The sequence below is a fragment of the Fukomys damarensis genome, unplaced genomic scaffold (assembly GCF_012274545.1).
Source record: "Fukomys damarensis isolate Sample0158 unplaced genomic scaffold, DMR_v1.0_HiC HiC_scaffold_15, whole genome shotgun sequence".
Classification (NCBI taxonomy): Eukaryota; Metazoa; Chordata; class Mammalia; order Rodentia; family Bathyergidae; genus Fukomys; species Fukomys damarensis.
In genome coordinates this window covers 60,390,264-60,416,455 of record NW_022900927.1, presented here as the reverse complement: position 1 = coordinate 60,416,455, position 26,192 = coordinate 60,390,264, and the positions used below count along the sequence as shown (strand labels likewise).

The 26,192-nt window shown below is 40.2% G+C and overlaps 2 protein-coding genes across 4 annotated transcripts in view; one reads left to right on the top strand and one right to left on the bottom strand.

Moving 5' to 3' along the window:
- Actr6 (actin related protein 6) lies at nucleotides 1-21,950 on the bottom strand. 3 transcript variants are annotated; one of them, XM_010631389.3, is made up of 11 exons: nucleotides 21,803-21,950; nucleotides 19,568-19,685; nucleotides 18,689-18,757; nucleotides 16,390-16,513; nucleotides 14,676-14,811; nucleotides 14,525-14,581; nucleotides 9,769-9,867; nucleotides 9,598-9,676; nucleotides 4,278-4,449; nucleotides 2,355-2,493; nucleotides 1-788 (listed from the first exon to the last, which is right to left on the bottom strand). In XM_010631389.3, the coding sequence occupies exons 1-11, from the start codon at nucleotides 21,868-21,870 to the stop codon at nucleotides 659-661; spliced, it is 1,191 nt and encodes a 396-aa protein (XP_010629691.1). In that variant the 5' UTR covers nucleotides 21,871-21,950; the 3' UTR covers nucleotides 1-658. The 3 variants fall into 3 exon arrangements, with proteins under 3 accessions (XP_010629691.1, XP_033619747.1, XP_033619748.1); XM_033763856.1 differs by lacking the exon at nucleotides 21,803-21,950 and having other exon boundaries at nucleotides 18,689-18,765; nucleotides 19,568-19,645; XM_033763857.1 differs by lacking the exons at nucleotides 16,390-16,513; nucleotides 18,689-18,757; nucleotides 19,568-19,685 and having other exon boundaries at nucleotides 21,803-21,860.
- Nucleotides 21,951-26,027: 4,077 nt separating this feature from the next.
- Nucleotides 26,028-26,192, top strand: part of Uhrf1bp1l (UHRF1 binding protein 1 like) — a 90,953-nt gene continuing 90,788 nt past the window's right edge. Inside the window, exon 1 of the mRNA XM_010631405.2 lies at nucleotides 26,028-26,190. Coding sequence (XP_010629707.2) covers nucleotides 26,028-26,190 — 163 coding nt within the window. The remainder of the gene's footprint in view (nucleotides 26,191-26,192) is intronic.

Sequence of the window (26,192 nt, the reverse complement as noted above, 5' to 3'; positions counted from 1 at the left end):
AACAAACAAAAATTTTAAAGGGCTGGAGATGGACCTCAGTGCAAGGGCACAGGGTTCAATGTCTAATACTATAAACAAACAAACAAATACAATGGTACATTTCTGCGAAGACAGTAGTGACTAAAAAATTTCAGTGAACTGGCTTTAGTCTCCAGTCTTTCAAACTTACCGTACGGAAAAAGTCAACATTATACATACACATGGCATACTAGTTTTTCCAACTTTACTGTACATTAAGATGACATTTTTTAAATACAACACTATTTTAAGAGTCAGAAAAATCAAATAAGCCTATAAACACTTTGCCCAGTTAGCCAAAGTCTCACAACTACCTTCTATAGAACACTGACCAGTGAGAGTTAAATTTGTGCCTTCCCCTCTGAGGAATTAAAACTACGTTCCTTTTCATCTCCTAATGAAAAATAACCTACTCTCAAAGACAGCCCAGGCACTGCAAAGTGGGTGCGGCTCCTAAACGGAGATACAGGCCGAGTTGTGGTTTCCTGGAATAATACTAGGAAGCCTGTGAAACATCAGCCACGGGTCAAAGACTTCATCTCAGGCGGAAAAGGAACACAGGTCCTTAGCCTTCTGTTAGAAACGCTGAAATTAAACTATTCCGTTGCGGCCAATCAAGACTTGCATTCAGAAAGGCACCTTAAATGTCAAATTTCTCTTCACAGATGCTGTGTCCGTTTTCCTCATAGTCCTCTCTGGTCACCACCATGTCTTCAAAGTCATCGTTCTCTGAGACCAACCTCCCACCTTCCCAGGCGTAAGTAATGGGGCTGAAAACAAAGGGAAAATAAATGAACTGAGATCCTCTCGCAGAAATAGTCAACGGAAAATTTACAGAGATGAACAACCGAAACGCCTGAGACAGTAATTACTAAAAGGTTGCAAGGTTTACCCAGCTTAAAGAAAAGGCGTTGAAGATACACAGGGGCTATGACATTTTTCTCTCTTCTCCCCCAATTTATGTGCCTTCTACTTCTAATGAAAAGACAGAAATACAAGGAGAAGATCAAAAGATGACTAATAGGAAAAACAACATCGTGAGTCTAAATCCTGTTTATGGCAAAGATATGTCATTTGATGAATTCTCACAGCAACTCAACATACAGCTACTAACCCACCCTTTTAAAAACTCCCATTTTATAGAGGTGAAAAAGGTTTTGAGAGGTTAAATGGGAACTACAATTTAGTCTGGACTGGGATTTAAATCAAAATATTTTTAGTCTATGCTTTTGCTGCTATACTTTGTTGCCTTTAATAAATGAATCACTGAACGTGGGCTGGGTGGTGCCTTTTTTTTATATACTTTATCGAGACAAGGTCTTACTAAATTGCTGCCTAGGCTGGGCTCCATCCTCCTGCCTCAGCTTCCCAGTGTCATGATGACAGACCTGTGCCATCACAGGTCTATTTAAAATTTTGTTTTGTGAGACAGGTCCTGCAATGCAGCTCAGGCTGGCCTTGAACTCTCAGTGGTACTCATGTCTCGGCTCCTGAGTGCTGGGATTACAGGCCTGTCCACCATGCCTGGCTTTTTAGTTTTAAAAAATTCCAAAACAATTTATGGATTCGCATAATTTCTCTTAATGGCTTAATTTCTAAATTTCTATTTTTTGATAAAAACTCAAAAAAATGACACCTCAGATAAACCAAATAGATAAAAACTTGATTTCTTTGCCTATCAAAGTCTTTTAGGAACAAAGACTGATATAAAGGGGCTCTAACTCTCTAATTTAGTTTTTCTTGGTACTGTGTACTGATCCAAAGGCCTTCACACTGAACTATATACAGCCTTAGTCCCTTTTATACATTTTATTCTGAGACACGGTTTTTTCACTAAACCATCAAGTTGCTCAGGCTAGGTTCAAACTTGTGACCCTCCTGCCTCAGCCTCCCAGGGGAAAGGGTCTAATTTTTTTTGTTTGTTTGTTTGTTTTGGTTTTTGTTTTTGGAGACAGGGTCTCACTGTGTAGTTGAGACTGACCTGAAACTCACTGTGTAGCCCAGGATGGTCTCGAACTTGCAGCGATCCTCCTGCCTCAGCCTCCCCAGTGCTGGGATTACAGGCATGCGCCACCACGCCGGCTTGGAAGGGGACTAATGTTAACTGAGCACTCATCACGTATAAAACGTTTCTGCTGGCGCTTTGCACTTTATTCCATTTGATTCGACAACATATAAAGGTTATCACTTCCATTTTTGAGAAAGGAAACCGAGAACTCAGCAGGTGAAATAAACCTGCCCCCAGGGCGGCAGCAGCTTTCAACTCAGGTCTTCGTACAGACCGCCCTGTCCGCGGCAGGATGCCCACGTCTCAGCCCCACGTGAACGACACTTACTTCTCAGGCAACACAACGGAAACATCATAATCGGTCGGAGTAAGACATCGAACTTCTGAGTAGACCCGATCTCTAAATCCTGGGAAAAGGGAATTTCCGCCGGTCAAAACGATGTTCTTAAAAAAATGTGGCTGCATTTCTTTAAAAGAGAAAAGGAAGGAAAAGAAGCATTAGGAAATCCGGTTACTTATCTTTCCGGAGAGACAGGTGGGGGCTTCGGTAAGAGTGGATTGTGGATTTCCATTCCTAGCTGGGAAACCAACCTAACAGTTTTTAGGTCCACTTTAAAATTTGTGATGAGGTTACAGTTTACACAAATAGAGACCTTAAACAGCGAAACAGGACCTGGCAGGTCTGTAAAGCAACAGCCAAGTCCAGGGCCGGAAGAGCGGCTGCTCATATGCGCATGTGCGCCGCACACAGCAGGTGCCGACCTTTGCTCTCTGCACTCCCGCTTCCCCGAGGTGGAGAAAGGCCGCGCTGGGCTGAGGTCAGAAGCTGCCCTGAGAGGGAAGAGGTCTTCCATGATAGTTCTAAACTTGCAGGCCCCAATTTCCACATTACCTAAGACAGGTACCGTTACTGTTCAGCACTTAGCTTTGATGGTGAGAAAACGGTCTATAACAAAGACCCGAAGGGTAAGTACTCATTAGATCACACGCTGGGTCCACGAAGTACCACCAGGTCAGCCAGGAAGAGCCCCCACAGGAGTCCACCAGGAGCGAAGGGGCGCCGGCCACCAACACAGCCCCTCCTATTAACCCCGAAGATTTCCGACCCAACGCCCACGCGGGACAGTACAAAATGTTGTATAGGTTGTGACCACAGGTTTACACAGAATATGAAGGTAATATTGAGAATAGTTTTGAAATAATTATTGTGATAGCATTTATGTGACTTTCTTTGTAAAATTTCTATTTATTTATTTTTAAAATTTCTTTATTTTGGGGGTGGGTACTGGAGATCGAACTGGGGACCTTGCATTTCCAAGGCTGGCACTGGATCCACTGAACTAAATCCCTGGCCCTACTTTCTTTCTTTTTTTTTTTTAATGAGAGGAAAGCACGTACATGTGTTAAGTTTTCTTCAATGCCTAGACTGTTCCTTGTGAAGCAAGAAGACAAAATGTTAAAGTACTATAAAATTTGGGATATTTACTTAAATCATGCTTCAAGAGAAAATGGAAGTCACTAAGAAGTACCATACACCAATCTCATTAAAATTAATCCTGAATATTAGTCCAATTAGGTAATAAGCCACTCCCATCAATACCTGAAAACCATCAAATTATAAATTTCTATTCTGTAGATTTTGGTTAAAAAAAATTTTTTTTTTTTTTTGAGTCAGGGGCTTGCAATGCTTTTTAGGCTGGCCTTGAACTCACTATGTAGCCCAGACTCACCTCGAATTCACACTGATCCTCCTGCCTCAGCCTCCTGAGTGCTGGGATCACAGGTGTGTGCCACTATACCTGGCTTGGTTACAACTTGAGTCCAAGGCCAACCTGTACTACATAGCAAGATCCTGTCTTAAAAAAAAAAAAAACTTTTCTGAGATGATTACTGATTACAACTGAATATTCATGGAAAGAGATTTCTTCATGTTTAAACAGTTTGGGATAATTTAAAATAATTTCATTTTCTTTTTTTGGGGGGGTGGGGTACCAGGGATTGAACTTGGGACCTTGTGTTTGTGAGGCAGGCACGGTGCCACTGAGCTAAATCCCCAGCCCTTAGTTTAAAATAGAATTCATAACCCAAGACAAATCAAGTAAGAGTTACTCAAGGGAATTATGGAATTGGGAATCTGCAAATATAACAGATGCCATTCGCCTGCAATCTTTTAGGAGAAATAGTGTTCCATGAACTCTCGATTTCTGAAAAAATACCCTTATTCCTCAACATTTTTCTACAATGGATGTACCTTCAGGTAAGTTTTGAATGGAATAGACAACAGCCTCTGGAATTCCCATTTCTTGGATGCCTATGTCCGAAGGGTTAAAGAGTATTTCTGGAACGGCGAATCTCTCGTTGGCCAGACGGAGAATTTGTTCCCCAGATTTGTATTTTCCACTCAAGACCATCTCCTCCCTTGGCTTAAAGAAAAATGAGATGAGAAGGTTAGGTTACCTTATCCATTTCACATGACTGATGCTCATCAGAAAGATGTAGTCCTAACATCTTGGCTACGTTCTTGGGAGTGTCCAGAGTCCCAAGTTAGAAGTATATGACTTTCCCTCCTGTTGCCAGGACTACACAGCAATAACGTTGCTGACTCTCACTGGCAATTCCCTGCAAAACAACCTAGTAGCTTTACGGGAGCCACTTTAAAAAGAAAAGAACATAAAAGATGGAACTTCACGTATATCTATAATGGTATACTGATTCCAACAGAACAAAGGACGTATCTGTATCTATACTGCATCTACTGTCGCTGTTTTTTTTTTTTTTTTTTTTTTTTTTTTTTTTTTTTTTTTTCCATTTTTTTTTGGTTTTTTTTTTTTTTTTTTTTTTTTTTTTTTTTTTTGGTTTTGGAGATTGCAACTCAGGACCCTGTGCTTGTGAGGCAGGTGTGGTGCCAGTGAGCTAAATCTCTGGCCCTTCGCCATTTACTTTCCTTTTTTTTTTTGGTACTAGGGATCGAACTTGGGTCTTTGTGCTTACGAGGCCGGCAGCAGCACCGCTGAGCTAAACCCACAGCCCATCTCTCCTTTCATTCCCTTAAGATGTTTACTGGACATGTACCTCTATCCCATTAGGGTTTCTTTTCCTTGTGTAAAAAGCCTACCTCTTAGCTGAGCATGACAACTCACACCTGTAATCCCAGCACTTTGGGAGGCTGAGGCAAGAGAATCTCAAATTTTAGCCTATCCTGGGCCGCTTAGTGATTCAGTGAGAGACCGTGGGGCTGAGGAGATAGTCCTGCGAAGGCCCAGGGCTGAATGCCCTGTAGGGGTGGGGTGTGTGTGTGTCAGTTTTCAAATTACTTAAGCAAATATATCGTCTTTGACCCTGACTTTACTGTAAAATGCCAAATCTGTATAAAGCTTAAGTATAGCAAATACAAATTTGAAGCAAAGCCGATTCACATTGTTATTTACTTTCTGCTAACCAGCCCATCCTGTGAGCTGTGTTCCTCAGAGGCTTAGGAAAAATAAAAACAAGTAAAAAAGCTCCTTCTACAATCTCACATCACAATACAGCCCCTCCCAAATTTTACAAAGAACCCTCAGCTCTTCTAGCTTCAGCTTTGGTCACTGTTTTGTGACTTACAGATGCAGCTTTCCTCCCACAGCAAAAGATACCCCATCCTTGATAGAAATATAACAATCCTGAGGCGTCTCACTTCGGAGCGCCCACACTGTGCTCCTGAGTGTGCCCTAAAGCCCGTAATAAGCCCTTCTTCTGCCTCGGACGGGTCCTGAAAATTTATTTTGTCCCATTAAGTTCCTTATTTCAGCTTCAGGGAGCTTCTCAGACCCAGTATGGCGACAAGACCACACATGGGAATTCATTACACCTGTGTGCTCTTGGTTGCCTTCCAGATTTCCTTAGATAAAATGAAAATTCAATAAAAACAAAAATATTCGACTGGAGCTCCAGAAAGAGTATAAAAATACTTAAGATATATCAGTTATTAAAGGGTAACACATTACAAATTATTGGCTCCTTAATATCAAGTTAGCTGTCTAGATCTCAGCTTCTCATGGGTTTCCTTCTGACTTCCAAGGAAAAGAGCCTCTCCTGTTCTCTGCTGTCACGCTGTACTGTCACCACTTCGCATCTACCTGTCATGGCACAGTACCTGGTCACAGCAGATATTCAAGAAATCCTTTGGCTTCTGCTCTTGAGACAGGGTCTTACAATGTAGTTCGGGCCGACTTTGAAGTCAGAATGATCTGCCTTGGCCTCCTAAGTGCTGAGATTATCGGCATGGACACCACCACCAGCATCCAATAAACTCTTGAGTAAGGGATGGCGTGAGTCCCAGCAACATGCTGCTCACTGCAATAGGCATTTTACATACAGCAGCCCGTTGATCTCACATAACCCTGGAAGGCAAGCATTGGTTGTATGTGTTTGGACGGATGTATGTTCACCAGGTAGCCCAGGCTGGCCTCCACCTGATGATCCTACCTCAGCCTCCTGAGTGCCAGGATTACAGCTGTGTGTGCCACTGCTCCCAGCTTAGTTTTCCATTCATTAACGCAGCTGTGCTCAGGAAGGTTACATGACTAGCTGAAGATCTTTTTTTTTTTCTTTCTGGTACTGGGGATCGAACTCAGGACCTTGTTCTTGAGAGGCAGGCAGCGGAACCACTGGGCTAAGTCCCCAGCCCAACATCATTCTTCTAACAACCCAAAACACATACAGAACGTTCCGCTAAACTACCACTCTTAACCTGGTTGTGAATCATCTAGATTTCCATCATTAGAAAATTCTATGCTCAAAATACTGTTTTTAAATAAAAACTTCCTGAAAATTCTAGAAATTTTAGGGATAAGGAAAACTATCAATCACTTTTAACCCAATTAAACTACAGCTGCAGTAACAAAAACATTATTATTTCACAGGAGGCGCACAGGAGCATCCTTCCTTCTTAGAAAGGAAAATATTTCATTTAAATTTACAAGTTCATTTAACACTGCCATTGGTTGAAATTTATGGGATATAACTCATTTTTGTCAACACCCAACCTGAAACTGATGCAGGCTTGGAGACTTCGGATGACAAAACTTTCGCAGTATTCTAGTTTACAGCCCTGATTCACAGACGAGCATCACATGAAGGGTCAAACATCTAAAAAGCTGGGACTCAATGTCCTTGTGAAATGTCAGCACTAAAGCCACTAATTGTTAATGTATAATCTGGTCCTACAAGCAGTTTTTGTTTCTGAGAGCCTAATTCCAAAGGGGAAAAAAAAATTTTTTTTTGTAGACACAGGTGAATGAAGGACTTCCCAAGGGTGGCCGGGAGTTGCTATTTTGGTCAGCGTAGGCCACACTGACTACACGGCCTCACAAATTCACCTCTAGGACCAGTACAGAAATGACCGCTTTATGTTCTGTTTTATTTTTTGGTACCAGGGATTGAACTTGGGTCCTTGTGCTTGCGAGGCAGGTGGCAGAACCACTGAGCTAAATCCCTGGCCCGACCACTTTATGTTCTAATGGCTCTGCAAAGTGTACTCATTAATGATGAGGGTGGTTTTCCCAATTTAGGTCAGTCAGATGCATTACACTCTAGCAGACACGCTTTTTCTGATAACGGATAAAACTGGAATTTCTATCAGTTGTAAATAGTAATGAGACTGAGACCTCATTTCTATTGTTATTACTGTCAGCACTAGAAAATCAAGGCTGCAACTTTTCCACAAGCATTTAAAACTTTTTTCCTTTGAACAGCATCTCACTATGTGGTCCAGGCTGGCTTTGAACTCATTGTACACTCCAGGTTGGTCTCAAACTCATGATCTCCTTGCCTCAGCCTCCTGATTGCTGTAATAAAAGGTGTATGCCACTTTTTTGTTTTTTGATTGCCACTGTAAATTAAGGATGTGTTAATTCTCCACAAGGTGTCTTATATCACTAGACTGTTTATTTTTATTTTGTGGTATGGGGCGTTTAACCAAAGGCCTCATGCCAGGCAAGTGCTTTACCGCTGAGCTACATTCCCAGCCCTTTCTATTTTATTTTAGGACAGGATTTCACTAAATATCCCCGGCTAGACTCAAACCTGCAACCCTTCTGCCTCAGCCTTTTGAGTAACGCAGTACAGAAGAGCACCAATGCCTCTGCCCATAGGACAGTTGGGATCAGCTATAAAACAGGAAGATGATTAAATGTGTCTAATGAGATAAAGATTTGCTGTCTAAATATTCAGAGCAATTTTCCTTGCTGAATTACGATTGCTATTTCACCTCTATCATCTGGGCAAAATAAATAATTATCTTAAAAAACATAAAATAAAAAAATGATTATCTAAACCATGTACGCATCAACCAGCATAATGCACTCTCAAAAATGAGTTAACATTCCTTTTTTAAAAATTTGGTGTTTATCATTCGCATATATGGTCTTAGACTTCTCACATTTATTATACTTTCTTTACTTATACTTTACTTCATATTTATGTACTCCTAAACATGAATTATTCTGTACAGACTAAAAATATACACAGCTTTCCAAAACTTGCTTCCTATTAAATGATTCTAGAATTTATCCATGATCATCTCCATTACTGCTTATGCACATACAAATATTATCAAAAATCACTTATTCTCCTTCTGTTGGTACAGGCTATTTCCACTTTCTCCGTATTCTAAACTATTGTGTAATAAACGATACTACAAATGTCTCCTCGCATTTCTGACTAGAAATTTTTAACTTCCAGGCTTTAGTAAGCCAATAACCAGCAGGGCAAACTTCATATTTACCCATAAATCTGTCTTTATCTCAGCTGGTGAAAGATAAGAAATTATTTTGACATCCAAGACAAGCTGTTTTTCAGCACTGTGAGAGTGCACTGGAATTTGCCCTTGTCCTTTTTCTTTCACTTTTGGTGGTACTGGGAATTGAACCAGGGCCTCACACATGCCAGGAAGTGCTCTGTGGCAGATACGGCCCTTTTCAAGTACAACCCGATTTTATGGGACCAAACCTGGGTAACATTTAGTAAAATTTAGTCCATGGTGAGCTCTGTCAGTAATTTTTACAACAGGAAAGTAAACAGTTTCTAACAAGGTTTTATGCTAATTCTTAAGTAAACTGAAAAGTTAATTATAGCATAGGTAATGATTTAATGATTCTGTATATTCCAACATCTGTCCCATGTTCTATCATGTGGCTAACAGATTTTTCTGAATAATTTAGTGAAAAGCTTACTAATCACATTTGTACACTTGCGCCTGGAGAAATGGACACCAGAAAGGCAGTCATCAATGATTTTAAGACCTTGCCAATCCCAGGGGATATGAAATGCTTTTCAAATCTGACTGAGGTGGTTGCTTGAAAATATATTATTCAGGGTTTGGTTTTTTTTTTTTTTTCCCCTTCATTACTGGGGATGGAGCCCAGGACTTTTGCAGTGGACCGCACCAGTTCTTTCTGTATTTTTTATTTTGAGACAGGGTCTTGGTAGATTGCCCAGGCTGGGTTTAAACTTGCAATCTTCCTACTTCAGTTCACGGAGTGCTAGGATTATAGGCGTGCACCACCACATCTGGCAAGGATATTTCAAAGTACCTTACAAAAGCCCTTTTTAATTGTACTGAAGTCAGGCAAAACATAGTCTACCATTACTGTATTGTCTTCTCCCTTTAACCTGTAAGATAAAACAAGAGATTTATGAAATATTTTAATTACAAGAAGCACATCCAAAACCCAGCTTTCCAATTTTTACATCCTTATACATACTTTGCAATATCCATGTCTCTGTAAAAATCCTGAGACACATAGCACACATCTTCTTTCACTTGATTAATAACATGTGTTTCATCCATAACATGTAGCTGCCTAACAGAAATAAACATAAAATTTTAAATGGGAAAGAATAACTTACAATTAACATTTGAGGTAACCGATTTTTTTTTTCAAATATTCTATTTTTGTTTTGTTTTTTTGAGACAGGGTCTCACTATGTATTTGAGACTGACCTGGAACTCATTATGTAGCCCAGGCTGGTCTCGAACTCACAGCGATCCTCCTGCCTCAGCCTCCCCAGTACTGGGATTACAGGAGTGCGCCCCCACGCCCGGCTTCTTTTTTTTTTTTTTTGAGACACAATCCTGCTATGTTGTTGGGGCTTGCCTTGAACCCCAAAAGCCTACATGCTAAAGGACAGATCCTCAGTCAGGTGCTTCCAGGCAGTGCTGGTGCCTTTAGAAGGCACGGCCTGGGGGAACTCAGGTGACTGCAGGCATGGTGGGATGGGGACCCCGAGATGCCAGACCCTCTGGTTCCTCTTTGCTTCCCAGCAATAGGAAGGCAATCAGGCTTCCTCCTCCACAGGCTTCCACAGTAACGCACTGTGCTGCTAAAGTCCAGAGCAGCAGGGCCCAGTGACCATGGACTGAAGCCTCCAAAATCAACCTCTTCCTTTAGCAAGTTCATATGTCAGTTATTCTGCTATATTAACCCAAAGCCAACCATGAGCACAATGTAGTGTTTCAACTTGCTTCTCAGGTTTGTTTACCTTAGTTTTGTTTACAAAACATAGTTTTGTAAAACTTATTTTTGTTGACAGTAGAGAGGTTTTAAAATTGTTTTTGGAGGGGCCAGTACTAGGGATTGAACCCAGGCCCCAGCCTGCCTGCTTGCTTGCTTGTTTTATATTTATTTATTTTTAAGTCAGGGTCTTGCCACGTAGTCCAGGCTGGCCTTGAACTCACAGCGATGCTCCTGCCTTAGCCTCTCAAGTGCTGGGATTACAGGTGTGTTTCTTTCACACCTGGCAAATACACACACACACACACACACACACACACACACATATATTTTTTAAGGACTTTGTCTTGTTCTCTTTGAACTCTGCTTTGGTTTCATGTGTGTTCATTGTTTAAAATTCATTGAGCTATACTTTCACGATTTCCATACTTTTCTGTATGTTTTACCTCAGTAAAAAATGTTTTTTACAGTTGTGTGTAAGAGTGCATATCCTTTGTTATTTTTTCACTGTTTTTATGCTTAGTACTTTAATTTTTTTTTTTTTTTTTTTTTTTTTTTTTTTTTTTTTGTTTTTTTTTGTGGTACTGGGAATGTAACCCAAGGTCTTTATGATGCGCTACATCCCAGCCCTTTTGCTTCTGAGACAGAGTCTTATAAGTTGCCCAGGTAGAAACCAAAGTGTGAATCTCCTGGTTCAGCCTCCTGAGTGCTTATAGGTATGCACCACTTAAATATTTTCTTGTAGTTTTTATTTGCTTCATTTTTTGGTTTTCTGAGACAGGATCTCGCTTTGCAGTTCAGGCTGGCCCTGAACTCACTGTGTAGCCAGGCTGGCCTCGAACTCACGGCAATGTGCCTTTCTCAGCCTCCTGAGTGCTGGGATTACAAGTGTGTGCCATCACATTCAGCTTTGTTGTACTTTTTATATATATCAGGTCTGAACCTCCTCTCCCTCTCTATTTGCTACTTCTTATCTGACAAAGGTGGGGAATTGAATAGCCAAACTTACCTAAACTGAGCCCAGATATATTTGGTTCTACAGTGAACAACATCCACATAACCACATTATAAATGCTATTTATGAGCTCTGAAAAACAGTACATATGTGTTATAAAAAGAAACAGTGCCAGGCACGATGGGACACGCCTATGATCCGAACACCTGGTAGGCTCAGGCAAGAGGACTGCAGGTTGGTGGTCAGCGTGGGCTACCCAGAGTTCACGGTCATCTTGGACTAGAGAGTCTCTCAAAAATGAAGGAGAAAAAGGAGGCGGAGGAGGAGAAAGGCAAAACGGAGGAGGAAGAAAAATGGTATAGCATTATGATTAATGAAAAAGTCCTCCCCTAAAGGTTGCACGCTATATTATTCTGTCCTGTAACATTCTTCAAATAACAAAAATAGAGACGTGGAAAGCAGATTAGTAGTTGCTAGGAGACAGGAATTAGACTGCAGAGCAAATATAAAGGGGTAATAAAAGGCATTCCTTTATGAAGGTGCAGTTCTATATCTTGATTGTGGTGATTATACAAATCAACACGTAGGATAAAAGGGCACAGAAATATGTTCAAATGAACGCATGGGAAAACCAGTAAAAACTGAACAGTATCTGCAGTCTAGTTAACAGTGTTGTACCAATGTAAATGTCATTATTTTATGCGGTACTACAGTTATGCAGATGTACACTAGACTCTTGACTACATGAGGGTGGTGAACCTTTTAGAGACCGAGTGCCCAAACTGCGATCCAAAACCATGTATTTATTGCAAAGTGCCAACACTTCAATTAACCCCGAACACAGGTTTTAGCCTAGAAAAACCAACTTAAACAATTTGTGACATCATCACGGAGAGGGCTCTGCGTGCCCACCGTGGTACCTTTCTCACAACTCACGGAGCCTATAATTATTTCAAAATAAAAACTGTAAGAGTACTAAGGCTATAGGTGCCCATCAACAGATGAATGGATAAAGAAAATGTACTGTATATTCACAATGGAGGATTATTTAGGGAAAAAAAAAATGGATGGATCTGGAGATCACGGTGAACAAAGTAAGCCAGGGAAGACATGTTATAAGATGTAGAGTCCAAAAAAGCTGCCGTGCAAGCAGAAGGGAGACTGGTACTAGACAAGCAGACAGGAGTAAGAGGAAGGGGTATAAAGCCAGGTATTGGGGGGATGACTTGATCAGATATCATGATGAAACCCTCCAGTGTGAAACGAGAGGGCAGGGAGGCAAGGCGGGCTGAAATGATCGAAATGTTATGTATATGTATGAATCTGATAAAATGAAACCCATCAACGTGTATAACCAGTATGCATTAATTAAAAAAAAGATGTGAAACAAAAAGTACTAAGAGTAAGCTGGTGCGGACCACATACCAATAATCCCAGCTACTTGGAAGGCTGAGGCTGAAGGCTCACAAATTTGGGCCAGCTGGGAAAACTTAAGGAGCTACCGTTTCAAAATAAAAATTTAGGGGGCCAGGGATTTAGCTCAGTGGTGCTACATCTGCCTGGCAAGCACAAGGTCCTGAGTTTGATCCCTGGTACCAAAAAATACAAAATAAATAAAGGGGAGTGGTTAGGGATGTAGCTCAGAGGTATAGCACTTGCCTAGCATGTCCGAGGCCCTGGGTTCCACCCAGCTGTATGAGGAAAAAAGTCCTAAGACCGGAGGGGATGGGAACTGGGGGTGTGGGCCAAGGGCAGTGGCCACGTTTTTAAAGAAAATGTTCTAAAACTGATTGTGGTGCTGGATGTGGTGGCACACACCTGTAATCCCCTCACTCAAGAGGCTGAGGCAGGAGGTTCACCGTGAGTTCGAGGCCAGCCTGGGCTACACAGTGAGACCCTGTCTCGAAAAAAAAAAAAACTAAAAAAATTATATAATTCATTGTAGTGATGGCTGTGCATATTAAAGCCATTGAAACCATATACTTTACATGAGTGAAATTTTTTGATATGTGAAATATATATGTGCATTGTATGGTATGTTGAATATATATCTGAAAAGCTATTTTTTAAAAGGCCTGTAAAAGGAAATGTAGATTTACTTATTTTCTCATAGAATATACAGGGTAACAAAGAGATACCAACAGTTTCTTACCATTCTGAGATTTAAAAATGCTGTTTAAAGTCAGGCGTGGTGGCACAGGCCTATAAACCCAGCACCCATGAGGCCGAGGCTGGAGAAATGCCATGAGTTCAAGGCCAGCCTGGGCAACCCAGCAAGATAAGACACTGTCTCAAACAACAGCAACAACAACAAAAACTACTTAAATCTTTATACACAATGAAACTAAAAGTAGTTGCCCAAATGAAACTCAAGGTAATTCAGGATGCTGGAGAAAGTTGGGAGATAGCTAAGTGCACCAAATGCCTCATCTAAAGAATTTAAAAATAGTGGATTACCAATATTGGTTAATCAAGAAAGAGAAATATCATAGTAAGGCTTAGAAAAGTTAAAACCATAAAAATAGATATAATTCAAATACTTGGTGTAGAACAGGAGATCTATTTTTCCTTTTAGATTCTTTTTCTTCATATGGATTTTTGTTACCCTTTTCTATTGCATATAGTTTTGTAATTGAAACATCGCTAGTTTTTGTTTTTTTTTTTTTTTTTTTGGTACTGGGGATTGAAATCAGGTCCTTGCGCTTGCAAGGCAAGCCACCGAACTGCTGAGCTAAATCCCCAGCCCCAGTATTTATGTATTTTTAAGCAATAATAAAGAATTGCTGCCGGGTGTGGTGGCATGTAATCTGGCACTCCGGAGGCTGAGGCAGGAGGATCGCTGTGAGTTCGAGACCAGTCTGAGTACACAGTGAGTTCCAGGTCAGTCTCAACTACACAGTGAGACCCTGTCTCAAAAAAAAAAACCAAAAAAAAAAAAAGAAAGAATTGCTGTGCATAGTTACAACTAAAAGTATAAAAATTTTTTTAAATTACTTTACAAAGTTCATTCCTCGCACACCATCCTCCCAAAGAATCAAGAGCAAGTACTACCTGTATGAGATGATCTCCTTTAGATGGTTGGTTAACAGTTTCCCTCCCACATTTATCCTGAAAGAGGAGAATTCAACTTTGGTTCAGTTATCATACATTTCATCCTAAGAAATAACATGAAACAAGAAAAAAAAAATTAAATGTAACTCACCGAATAATGGCTTCTTTTTTCTTTTTACTTCTACAGTAAGGAACTATATGTGTAAAAGAATATCCACTGTCTACAATAATACAGCACAGTTCAGAAGGATTATCTCGGAAATACCGATGTGCACTGAGAGCCCCAGCTATCAAAAAAAAGGAGAGAAAACATTTTAAATAAAAGTATAGGGCAGGGGATTTAGTTCAGTGGTGCCATTGCTTGCCTCGCAAGCACAAGAATCCTGGTACCACAAAAAAAAAAAAAAAAAAAAAAAAAAAAAAAAAAAAAAAAAAAAAAGTAGACCATTTAAAGCAATAAAGAAAACTAAGGCAAGCAGAAAGTTCCCATTAATTGTAAGAAAATGTTAATTGATTATAATATTCATTAGCTGTCACAAGATCTTTATAATGTTTTAAACTTCTACAATTCACACCTATGTGGTAAATATCAAAAGAAAAATCCATAATTAGTTGTTTTGTTCTCTTAGCACTGGAGACGGAGCTCAGGGCCTTCACGCTGAGTCACATGCTTGACCTTTTTAAAATTTTTTATTTGAGACAAGTTCTCACCAAATTGCTCAGGCTGGGCTCAAACCTGTGATCTTCCTGCCTCAGACTTGCAGGATGCTGGGATGCAATCAGTTTTGAAAGGTCAATTTCATGGCTTTTAACAATTATTACCATAGCAGGTAAGTGTCACCGAGCATTTACGTGTCAGGCTCTATTCTAAACTCTGGATAAGGAGTAGTGTGGTTCACACTTTCAGGTTCACAGCAATACCATTTTACAGATGAGGAACCTGAGGCACAGGGAAGACAAACCATGTGCCCCAGTCACACAACTAGGAAGTAGCAGAACGCGGATTTGAATGTGGACAGTGTGACTTCAAAGCAGGGACCTCTCTCAACTTGGGACCACTAACATTTTGGGTCAGTAACTCCTTTCAGAGGGCTTTCCTGTAGATCAGAGGTGTAGCAACATTGATAATCGCTACTCGCCCAAGTGTAACAACTGCAGATGTCTCCAGATGGCCCCAGGGAGGAAAATCACCACGGCCGATGACACTCCTGCAGATTATGCTCTTAACCACTGCAGTACACTGTTCTTGTACAGGCATGAATCCTGCGAGCAAATTACTGAAAGACTTTTATTGGACACTCAGGTAATGCAATCCTAGCCTTTAACAAACTTGTTTCTCAATTTTACGATTATCTTTCCCTCATTTGGGCAACCAAAGCTATTAATATTATTTGAAACGTTAGTAATAATGGCAAACCCAAACCGGACGTGGTGGCACATGGCCTGTAATCCTAGCACTTGGGAGCAGAGGCAGCAGGATTGCCACGAGTTCAAGTCCAGCCTGGCTGCATAGTGAGTTCAAGGCCAGTCTGAACTGCACAGTGAGACCCTGTCTCAAAAAACAACAGCAAAACAAAAAGACAACAGCAGACTCCTGAATGACAGAAACGATAACTAGCTCAGGCTCATCTTTCAGATGTATTATAGATATATGTTTAATTACTTCACTTAGGAGAACTACATTAATAAAAAGTCAAAGCGAGAGGGTCTGATTATAGAATTTCTAAAGGTCCATCTAGTTTTTAAATTCTCTGTTTTATCTCCTTTAGACCTAAAGAATTTCACCTAGTGTTCAAGATTTTAAGATTTTTTAAAAATTGCATTCATATGCATATAATGTAATTTCAGTGCAAACTTTAACTTACCATTTACTCTTAATACTGCTTGAAACTGGTATTCTTCAAATAGAATTTCATTCATTGATTCTTGAATTGAAGTGAAGTTAAAATACGGTTCTGTGATAATAATATTGGTATCTAAAAAATCAACCTAAGGAAAAAAATCCCCCAAAGTTTCATAATTTGTAGGGACTACCATCAACAAGTCTTACACAGATAAAAAATTATTTAAACCTCACAATAATCCTGATGATTATCCCCATTGAATGTATGAGCAAACTGAGGCATAGAAAAGTTGAGGAAGCTACTTAGGGGTATAGCTAGGATTTGAACCCAGGGAGTCTAAACACAGAATCTATGTACTGCTGGGCACAGTGGTGCACACCTATAGTCTCAGCTATTCAGGCAGAGGAAACAGGAGGGTGGAGAAGCTCAAGGCCAGACTGAGGAACTTAGCAAAACCATGTATTAAAAAAAAAAAGACAAAAAGGTCTGGAGATGCAGCTCAGTGCCCCCTGGTAAAATCCCTAACTCTCTCACATACACACAAAACAAACAAAAAACCCACAGAAACAAACAAACAAAAAAAAACCCCACAGAAAAAAAAAGCACCCCAGAATCTGTACGCTCAACTATTATGCAATCCTACCTCTCTGGCAGCATCAATAAAATGGAACTGCCAACTTGTTAAAAATCTTCATGCAAAAGTAACAAATGATATAACCAGAGCCACTGTTATTTTATTTTTAAAAATGGAAAAATGGTAAGAAGCTTCCAGATACGGTTTTTGGACAATTTCTACATACAGAACACTCCACAGCATCCACTTCACCAAATTCAGGGCCAGGGCCCGGATCCCCACCTGCTGCAGCTTGGCAGTGTAAGCCACAGAGGTTGGAGCCAGGACACTGCCTCCCGGCATTCTCCTTTGCAACCGGTCTCGGTGGCTCCTGCCAGCTCAGGCACGCGTCCATCTTCCGAGAGGACTCGTGTGAAGCAGCTGGTCGGCTGGTGAACCAGGCTCCCCAGGCTAACCTCCCCACGACACGGCCCCAAGTCCCCATCGTAACGCTGGCAGGAAGACAGAGAGCATCCCAGGACCCATGTCCTGCACAGTCTCTACCAGCTGAGCCTTCCTGTTCTCCACCAAGGGGGTGACACTACCGACCCCTGCTCAGCGGACAGGTGGTCCCCAGGGGTACATTCCCATAGCCACAGCTTATTCTCGGCCCCAGCCAGCAGTCCGCTGCTTCTCTCCCTTTGTTTCTTTTCCTTCTTTCTTTCTGAGGCATGGTCTTACTATGTCGTTCAGGCTGGCCTTGAACTTGGTGATCCTGCTGCCTCAGCCTCCTGAGTGCCCCACCACCTTTGTTTCTGATCCGAACTTGTAAACCAGCTTATGCAGCCGTAGCAGTCCAAGGCCTGGGTGAATCATTTAGTTGTCGGAGGGACTTTCAGCCTCTTGCGGAACATAGGCTTTTGCCACCGCAGAGAGGTAGTGGGGCCAACTGACAAAGCAGACAAAGCTTCTTTTGTGCTGGATGTCCAGTTCAATGCCAAAATTATGAAGCTTTGCCAGGTGTGCTGGTGCACATCTGTGATCTTGGCACTCAGGAGGCTGAGGCAGGAGGATTGCCCTGAGTTTGAGGCCAGCCTGGGGTATGCGGTGAGTTTAAGGCCAACCTCAACTGCACAGTGAGACCCTGTCTCATAAGACCAAAAAAAAAAGGCCTTTTCTCAAATGTGGGATTGAACCCCTTTTTGCCTCCCACTTCTCATGACAGCAGTGGCCGGGGGTGTCTTCTCCTTAGGCTTTTCTTTTTGGCATCTTGGGCAGCTGGAGTAGAGTTCTCCCAAATACTCTCAAAAAGTATTAAAACTTTAATATTCTCTCAGTATATCTATACTTACACGATAGCCATTAAAAGCACAAATTTTTCTTGTAATATCTAAACACATTTAGATATGTAGGAAAAGATATTGTGAAAAAGAAAATGGTACAGCAAATCTGTCTAATAACAGTAGAAATCTTGGGCTGCAGATGTAGCTCAGTGGTAGAGCACTCACCTAGCAGGTGGAAGGCCTTGGGCTCAAACCCCAACATCAGAAAAAAAGAAGTAGAAATCTACAGTTAAATTTTAATCTTGAGTTTCATATAGACTCGCTCCAATTTCTTCTTTAACATGGAAATACTACTCATTTGGAAACTCAAAGGTAGGCAAAGTTAAATGACTGTACTGAAAACATACTGCTGTCTTAAAATAGAAATTCTAATATTTCACTTGATTTAGACACAGAAAAAGAATTTCAATATATACCAATTTACCTGATACATTTCTTTTCCAAAAAGGTAATCCCAAACTTGTCGTTGAACATCCCAATTCACCAAGTAGCCCTAAAAAACTTTAATAAACTTAATTATCACGAATATTTAAACAATTCTTAAAAGTCAGATTAATATTGAAGGGGTAAAGGGTGGGCAGGGGTATGGGGAAAAATGAGAACCCAGATCTGTCATGTAAAGGTACAACATCCCAATGATGAATGTAACTGTACTGTACACTTAAAAAGTACCAATAAACTCAATAAAAACAAATTCAGATTAATATTAATTGATTCCAAACCATTCTAGTTTTTTATGTCTAATGCTTACATCTAATGTTCTTTATGCCCATTTCGAATGTAATTTTTGGTCTAATGCCATATGAATTTCAAACCAATTATACTGGTATTTTTGTCCCTATAAAAGTTCAAAAATTTTAAAAAAGTTCAAAAATTACAAATTAACAATGAAAATGTCATGGGGCTGCGGACTTAGCTCAGTGGTTCCAGCACCTGCATTGCAAGCGCAAGGTCCCAAGTTCAATCCCTGGTAGCCCCCACAAAAAAAAGTCAGCAACACACCAATATATAGAAAAAGCATTCCCTATACCTTTGTCTTAAATTAGTGTGTGTCATACCACCTACATAGATTTACCATAAGTAAAATTCAGTATTCATAATCAGTACCTAAATAATGGCCATTTATTTTTACCAAGACAATTTCATTTTAATTTATGGTTTTAAATAGATCTTAGTTAAAATTTAAATTGACTTTGCTCAGAAATCCAGAAATATTTTCATACATATGCAGTCTTATATGTACAATTAAAATATACATTTAAATTTAGATTTATAATGCTAGACATGACACAAATTGGATTACCTTTTGAAAAGGAAGGATGTAAAAGAGTCCTGAAGGGTCTTTTATTTCATCTATCTGGTTAGCAGTAAATGTTTTAAGACGAGCTGTTTTTGACCTGAACTGACAATTAGGAATAACCCTAGAACAAACAAACAGAACATCCTGTAAATATTTAGTTCTTAAAAGTATCTTCACTTTACCACCACCCTCGGGGCCAAAAGATAAGTACTTCCAAAACCAGTGTTGCTCACTCTGTCTTCAAATAATTTAAAAATTCCTTTCAAAAAAAAAAAAAAGATTCTAATTTTTTTTTTCTTTTTTGCTACCAGGGATAGAACTCCGGACCTTTCGCTTTGGAGGCTGGCAGTGGCACCACTGAGCTAAAAGCCCGGCCCAAGATTCTAATATTTAACTGGTTCTATAATGGATTCTTTATCCTTCTCAAATAATCTTCAAGAAATCCTTAGATGTGCGTATTGACTCTGCTACTGCATAGATGACAGCCAGGTTTTGATAAAGGTCCTAATGTTTTTGGCTTTAATGTAGAAATTCTTAATGCCATTCAGGTCATGGATTCACCAGGTCAAAACTCTGGCCTTACATTAGGGTTCCATACAGCAAAAGATTTTCATTCAGTCAAAAGGATGCTGGCCACAGTGGCTTTCCTCGGGATATACTTTTCTCTTGCTTTGTCCTTCTTTCCAGGCTCGCTCTGCAGAGCCAGTTTCTCCCTCATCCTTCACTTTTACTTTTTCAAAAAAAGTTTGCCACTGCTTTTTTTTTTAAGGGTGCCAAAATACATAGAAGTAGGAACTAATTTTATTTATTTATTTTTTCTCCCCGGTACCGAAGTTTGAACTCAGGACCTTGTGCTTGCTAGGCAGGACACAGTTGCCACTGAGCTAAATCCCCAGCCAGAACTACTTTTAATTATTGTAGCCCATCACGAACTTACACTTTACAAAGAAAGTCAAATCAGAGTCATGATACGCACACGTAGGTACGCGTACAGACACACACCATCACATTGGGAGTACTTTGTAAAAATGTTTTGCGTCTGCTTATTTCACTTATTACACTACAAATCATTTTCCCTACATATTTAAGTATTCTTTAAGAATAGAATTTTAAGAAGCTTCATAGAGTGCAGTGACATGTCCCTGTACTCTCAGGTACTCAGAAAACTGTCACAGGAAGGTCCCCTACGCCTGCAGTTTAAGGTCAGCCTGGGCAACATAGTGAAACCTTGTTTCTTAAATGAAGAGAGAGAGACAAAGACAGACTCAGCGGGTGGAGGAGATCCAGAGATATCAAGCTAGCTGAGCACTTGTTAAAGCACTAAGCCCTGGGTTCCCCCGGTTCACACCCCCCCACACACAAAGGAAATAAGGAAGCTGCGCTGTCATCGTTGCATTAGAATGCATGTAGCCAATTTCCTATTATTTGCTTGCTATTTTTTAACTGTACACAGTGTCTATAAATAATACAGAGCATCCTTGTACTTAATCAAGTACCTCTAGAAGATTCCATAAGCGATAACAAAGTTTCGGTCAAAGACTATTAGCAATGATTTACACTGTCAAAATGTTTTCCAGAAGACTACAAATTTATATTTTTATTCAGTTTAAATTCAAAAGAAATGAGGGCTGGGTGCAGCTCAGTGATAGAGCACTCACCTAGCACATGTGAGGCCCTACATGTGATTCCCAGACGCAAAAAAAAAAAAAAATGCTTATTCAAACATAAATTTTATGAATATTCATCTAACGAGTACATTTCAGTACAGTAATTAAATGACTTTGTCAACCAGGCCAGCCATTAGGCTAGAGCCTGCAAAGTCTCTATACCCTTAGTCGATAGCTTTTTGATTTTGTGGGTCATCGAACACTTTAAAGATCCAGTGAAACTTATAATCACGTACCCAGAAAATACACATACACCCAAAATGTCGCCCAACTTCTGCAGGTTCATGAACTTTGTTGATGCGTCCTTTCCTGGGAATAAATGCATCACTAAAAGCATATTCTCCCAGAAAATGAATTACACACCCCACTTCCGGAGCGCACAGCCCAAACTAAACCAAAGTCAATTCCATTCCAAAGCATCGCAACCCCAACGGGACTCCAACTAGAAAATCCTTAAGGCTCGGGTTAGGGCCCTGTGAGAGCGTTTGCAGATTTATGTCCGGAGAGAAAACGTTGCAATCAGAACTTCTAGGTACACATGCTTTGTCCCCTGAATAAATCGAACACTTACGAGACATTTTCGTGGCTGTAACCGATTTTAGCGTTGTAGGCTCCGTTATCCAGCACTAACGTGGTCATTCTAGCGCGAAACACACCAAGCAACAGTCCCTTTTCCTTCCGAGCTTTTCTGCTCAAGCGCCTTCCGCTTCTCTATGGTTTGCTGGGCGGAGCGATAGAGCGCGTTTCCGGTTACCCTGGCAACAGAGGACGCCGGGAGCCAGGCGCTGTTCAGCGGCTCCGCTTGTCAGCAAGCATCCCTGTTTTAATGCTAACTTGTTTAGGTTATGACGAGATTCGTCAGGAGTAGAAACAGCGAAGTGCTTTTTCGTCCACTTTGTAGTTTCCTGACTCCTCAGATTAATTCGCTCCTGCACGTGTAACACCAGTGGCCGACCCGCTGTGTATATCTTGTCCATACAATGACTTGAAATGCAAAACCATTCGCAGCGTGGAATTGGATATGAAGTCTCTCTGGCCTCATTCCTTGGTACTACACATCCGACTGTGGGATCCAACCATCATGAATTATATATGTATTGTTTTGTCAACGTCTTTGCTTTTAAACTCACATTTACACTTCCTTCTTTCCCTGCCACTTGATTTTCAGGACTTAGTGTATGTGTCTTACCTCAAAAGGGCTTGTTGACCTCTGACATGCGCACTCTCCATTCGGATTCCTGGAATTTGGTGCCTGTCTAGTTTTCCTTTTATAGCCCATGTTTCATAATAGTAAGAGAATGCATTTGGAGTCGGAATCCGCACTCTAAAACAAAATGACGGTCCTGGGCGATTTAAGACAATAAAGATTAATAACGTTTATTGAGTGTAAATTGTTCTAACAGCTTTACATATGTTAACCAAATTAATCTTTACATCTCCATGACATACATGGTTAAAAATAGAGCCTCTAAATTTAAACTGCTGGGTGAAATCCTGGCTCTGCCACTAAGTGGCTTGGACAAGTTAGTTAAGTAAGTACTCTGTGCCTTGGGCCTCATATGAAAAACGGAATAAGATCACACTCCCTTGCTGAATTGTTTTTCTTTTTACAATTTTTATTATTTTTTGAATTGTTTTATGAAGAATAAATAATAAAAGTTAAGAACCTGGCAGAAATTATCTCACCCTTTTTCTTTTACCCTCTAATCATCATCTTTTAACTTTCTATATGGAAAACTTAAAGTCAGGCATTTCATTCTACTGGCATCTGTGTTTATTTGTAGCAAAACATCCACTGAATGTTTAATATTAAACATTAAACTTAAACAGGGCGGAGGATTTAGGTCAGTGGCACCATGCCTGCCTTACAAGTGCAAGGTCCTGAGTTTGATTCCTGGTACCAAAAAACTATTAAACTGAATTTAGCCATCCTATTTTCTCCAATTTGATTAAAATGATAAAATCTCTTAAATAATATAAATTTTATTTTAATCTTCCTTTGTCTTTCCTTGGCAATTGCATGCACTGTGGTCAAGAATATTCTTGTTAAAAAAATATTCTTGTTCTTGACTTTAGCTGTCACTAAATACATACGAATCCTAAACTCGAATTTCTATTCTTGTTTTTCTTTCTTTTCTTCTTCTTTTTATACAGTCCAGCAATGTATAATTTTAAGAGCATTAAAAACATAACTCTATAAATAATGAACATTTGGAACAGATTAAGTCCTATTCATGAGTGAACCGTTTTATACCCTGTCTTGTTGGTCCTGCATTAATGTGAGTTAATAAATCTTTGGTACTTATTCCTTATATATTTGTGTGACAGTCATGCTTTTTTTGTGTGTGTGTGGGGGTTCCCTGGGATCTAACTCAGGACCTTGAGCTTGTGAGGCAGGTGGTGGCATCATTGAGCTAAATCCCCAGCCCCAGCCATGCTTTTGTTTTTAAAAAATTATATTTTGATAGTTAACTAGAAATTAATGAACATGTAAATTAACTTAAAAGCACTACTGTATTTATGCTAATTTTTGGTATTATGTATTTTCTCAATTCAGAAAAAGGAACTGAAATTATTGTTATTTTTCACAATGAAAAGTTGTAGCTATTAACTTGTGAAGTTCTTTAATATTTATTTTGTTTTTGTTTTTGTTTTTTTTTATTTTTTGAGACAGGGTCTCACTATGTAGTTGAGTCTGACCTGGAACTCACTGTGTAGCCCAGGCTGGTCTTGAACTCCCAGCGATTCTCCTGCCTCAGCCTCCCAAGTGTTGGGATTACAGGCGTGCGCCACCACACCCGGCTAATATTTATTATTTTGAAAAGCAATCTATGTGTTGTTCTAACCACAGTAGGCCACCTGTCATCTATAATAGATTTCACACTTGTGTTCATTTTCATCATTGTGTTCCATCAGACTACAGTCTAGAATATTCTTTTCAGGCCTGGGACATAGCTCAGGGGTCAAATATTTGCCTATCATGCCAGAGTTCCCAGGTTCTATCCCGAGAAACAATAAAAATAAAATCACATGGGCCAGGGATTTAGTTCAGTGGTTCCACTTCCTGCCTCGCAAGCGTAAGGACCCGGGTTCGATCCCCAGTACCAAAATAAATAAATAAATCACTTAAAACATCCTTTTCTGACTAGTGAATTAATAGTAACAGCTAACATTCCATTGTGCCTGGCACTCTTCTAAGTATTTCAGCTTTATTAGCTCAATCTCAAAACAATTTCATGAAAGCGTATAGCACCACAAAAGAGAGGTTGGATATCTTTGCTATGATCACATAACTAAAAAACCCTGCAAAGCTACATTTAAAATCCAAGCCTTTAATTTCAGGACCACTTATTTCTAATAACTTAAAGTTGTTTATTCTTATCCTTGAAATAATACCTTCACTGTAAACGTGTTTGAATGAATCACTCCATACTCCATAGTGTGTTCTTGCAGTGCTTTGATTCTGTTTTTGATAATAAATAGCAATATCTATAAGATAATTAAGTGATATGGTATGCATTTTGTTAAACAACTTATATGAATAATCTTGTTAGTCCTCACAAAATCCCATAAATTAGATACTATTAGTATTACCTCCATTACATGACATAAAGATTTAAAAATGTGCCCAAGTTTACACTGCCACAAGATGGCTAAGCCAGCATTTGAACTAGAGTCAAATGACAGGTCTTAGGTCTTAGTATTTTGAATCTGTACTAGGCTGCTAACTCTTTGATGGCAGGAACAGGTTTGGTGGGGTGTTTGGTTTGTACAAACAATCCTAGATACTTGACCAGTGCCTGGTTTATACCACACTATAAATGTTAAATGAATGAATAGTAAAACCATACATCTATCTTTTCCATTCTCATGCTTTTTAAAAAAAAAATAAAACAAAGTTTTGGGGGTCAGGGATCTAGCTCAGTGGTTCCAGCGCCTGCTTTGCAAGTGCAAGGACCCGAGTTTGATCCCTGGTACCAAAAAACAAAACAAAACAAAGTTTTGGTACGTTGTCCAGGTTGGTTCTGAATGCCTGGGTTCAGTCAGTCCTCTTGTCTCAGCCTCCTGGGTAGCTGGGACTGCAGGTACTGACCGCTGGGCCTGGCTCCTTATCTCCTTCATTCAAAAAGGCACCTCCAAAAAGGATCAGGTTGTTGGATGATGTACAACCTTACCCCAACCACAGGCCTTGCTGATACGCCTCTCAGGGAACCTGTCCTTCCCTTCCTTTTTAGACACCTCTGTAGCAGGTCTCCTCTCTGAAAAGAAAGATGGTTTGGGGCTGGGTGGGGTGGAGGTGCAGGGCTGTACATGTTTCTCTTTTCGACGATTTCCTTCCTTTTACAGAATTTTTAAGGGACATTTATATACTTATTTTTCAGATATTACACCTAGGAAAGTGGGACATGATTAACCTATTTTATAAATGATTAAAATGATGATAAAAGTAAAGGAATTTCTTGGAAGTCAACAGCTAGCAAATACTAGAGCGAGGACTTGAATTCGTACTTTCTAATTTCTAGGTCTTCACTCTATTAAGATACGTTGCCAGCTTTTACTTCCCTTAGGATTGGAATAATTAGGGAGGACATTAAATTACAGCACTTAGCTAAGGGAAGGATCTCAGCCAATGACAAAACAAAACCAACCAAACAAAAACCGACGGAAGAATACGAATAAAACTGAGTAGGTCCAGTAGAGCACGACAGCAGATCACTTTATGGGACAGATAATTAAGTTCTGAGAAAATGAAAAAGCGAGGTAGAAGGAAAGTCTAAATGGAAAGGAACTGAGCGATGGAGGCAGAACGTAGGCAAAGAGAGAAAGACCGAAGCCCAGGAAGTACTGGGACCGGGAACCTAAGGACCTCGGGGCTCAGCGCTGCGGCGCCAGTCCTAGGCGAGGGGCGTGGTCGAAAGCGGGCCCCACCCTACCCCGCCCAGCTCCCTCCGGCCCCGCGC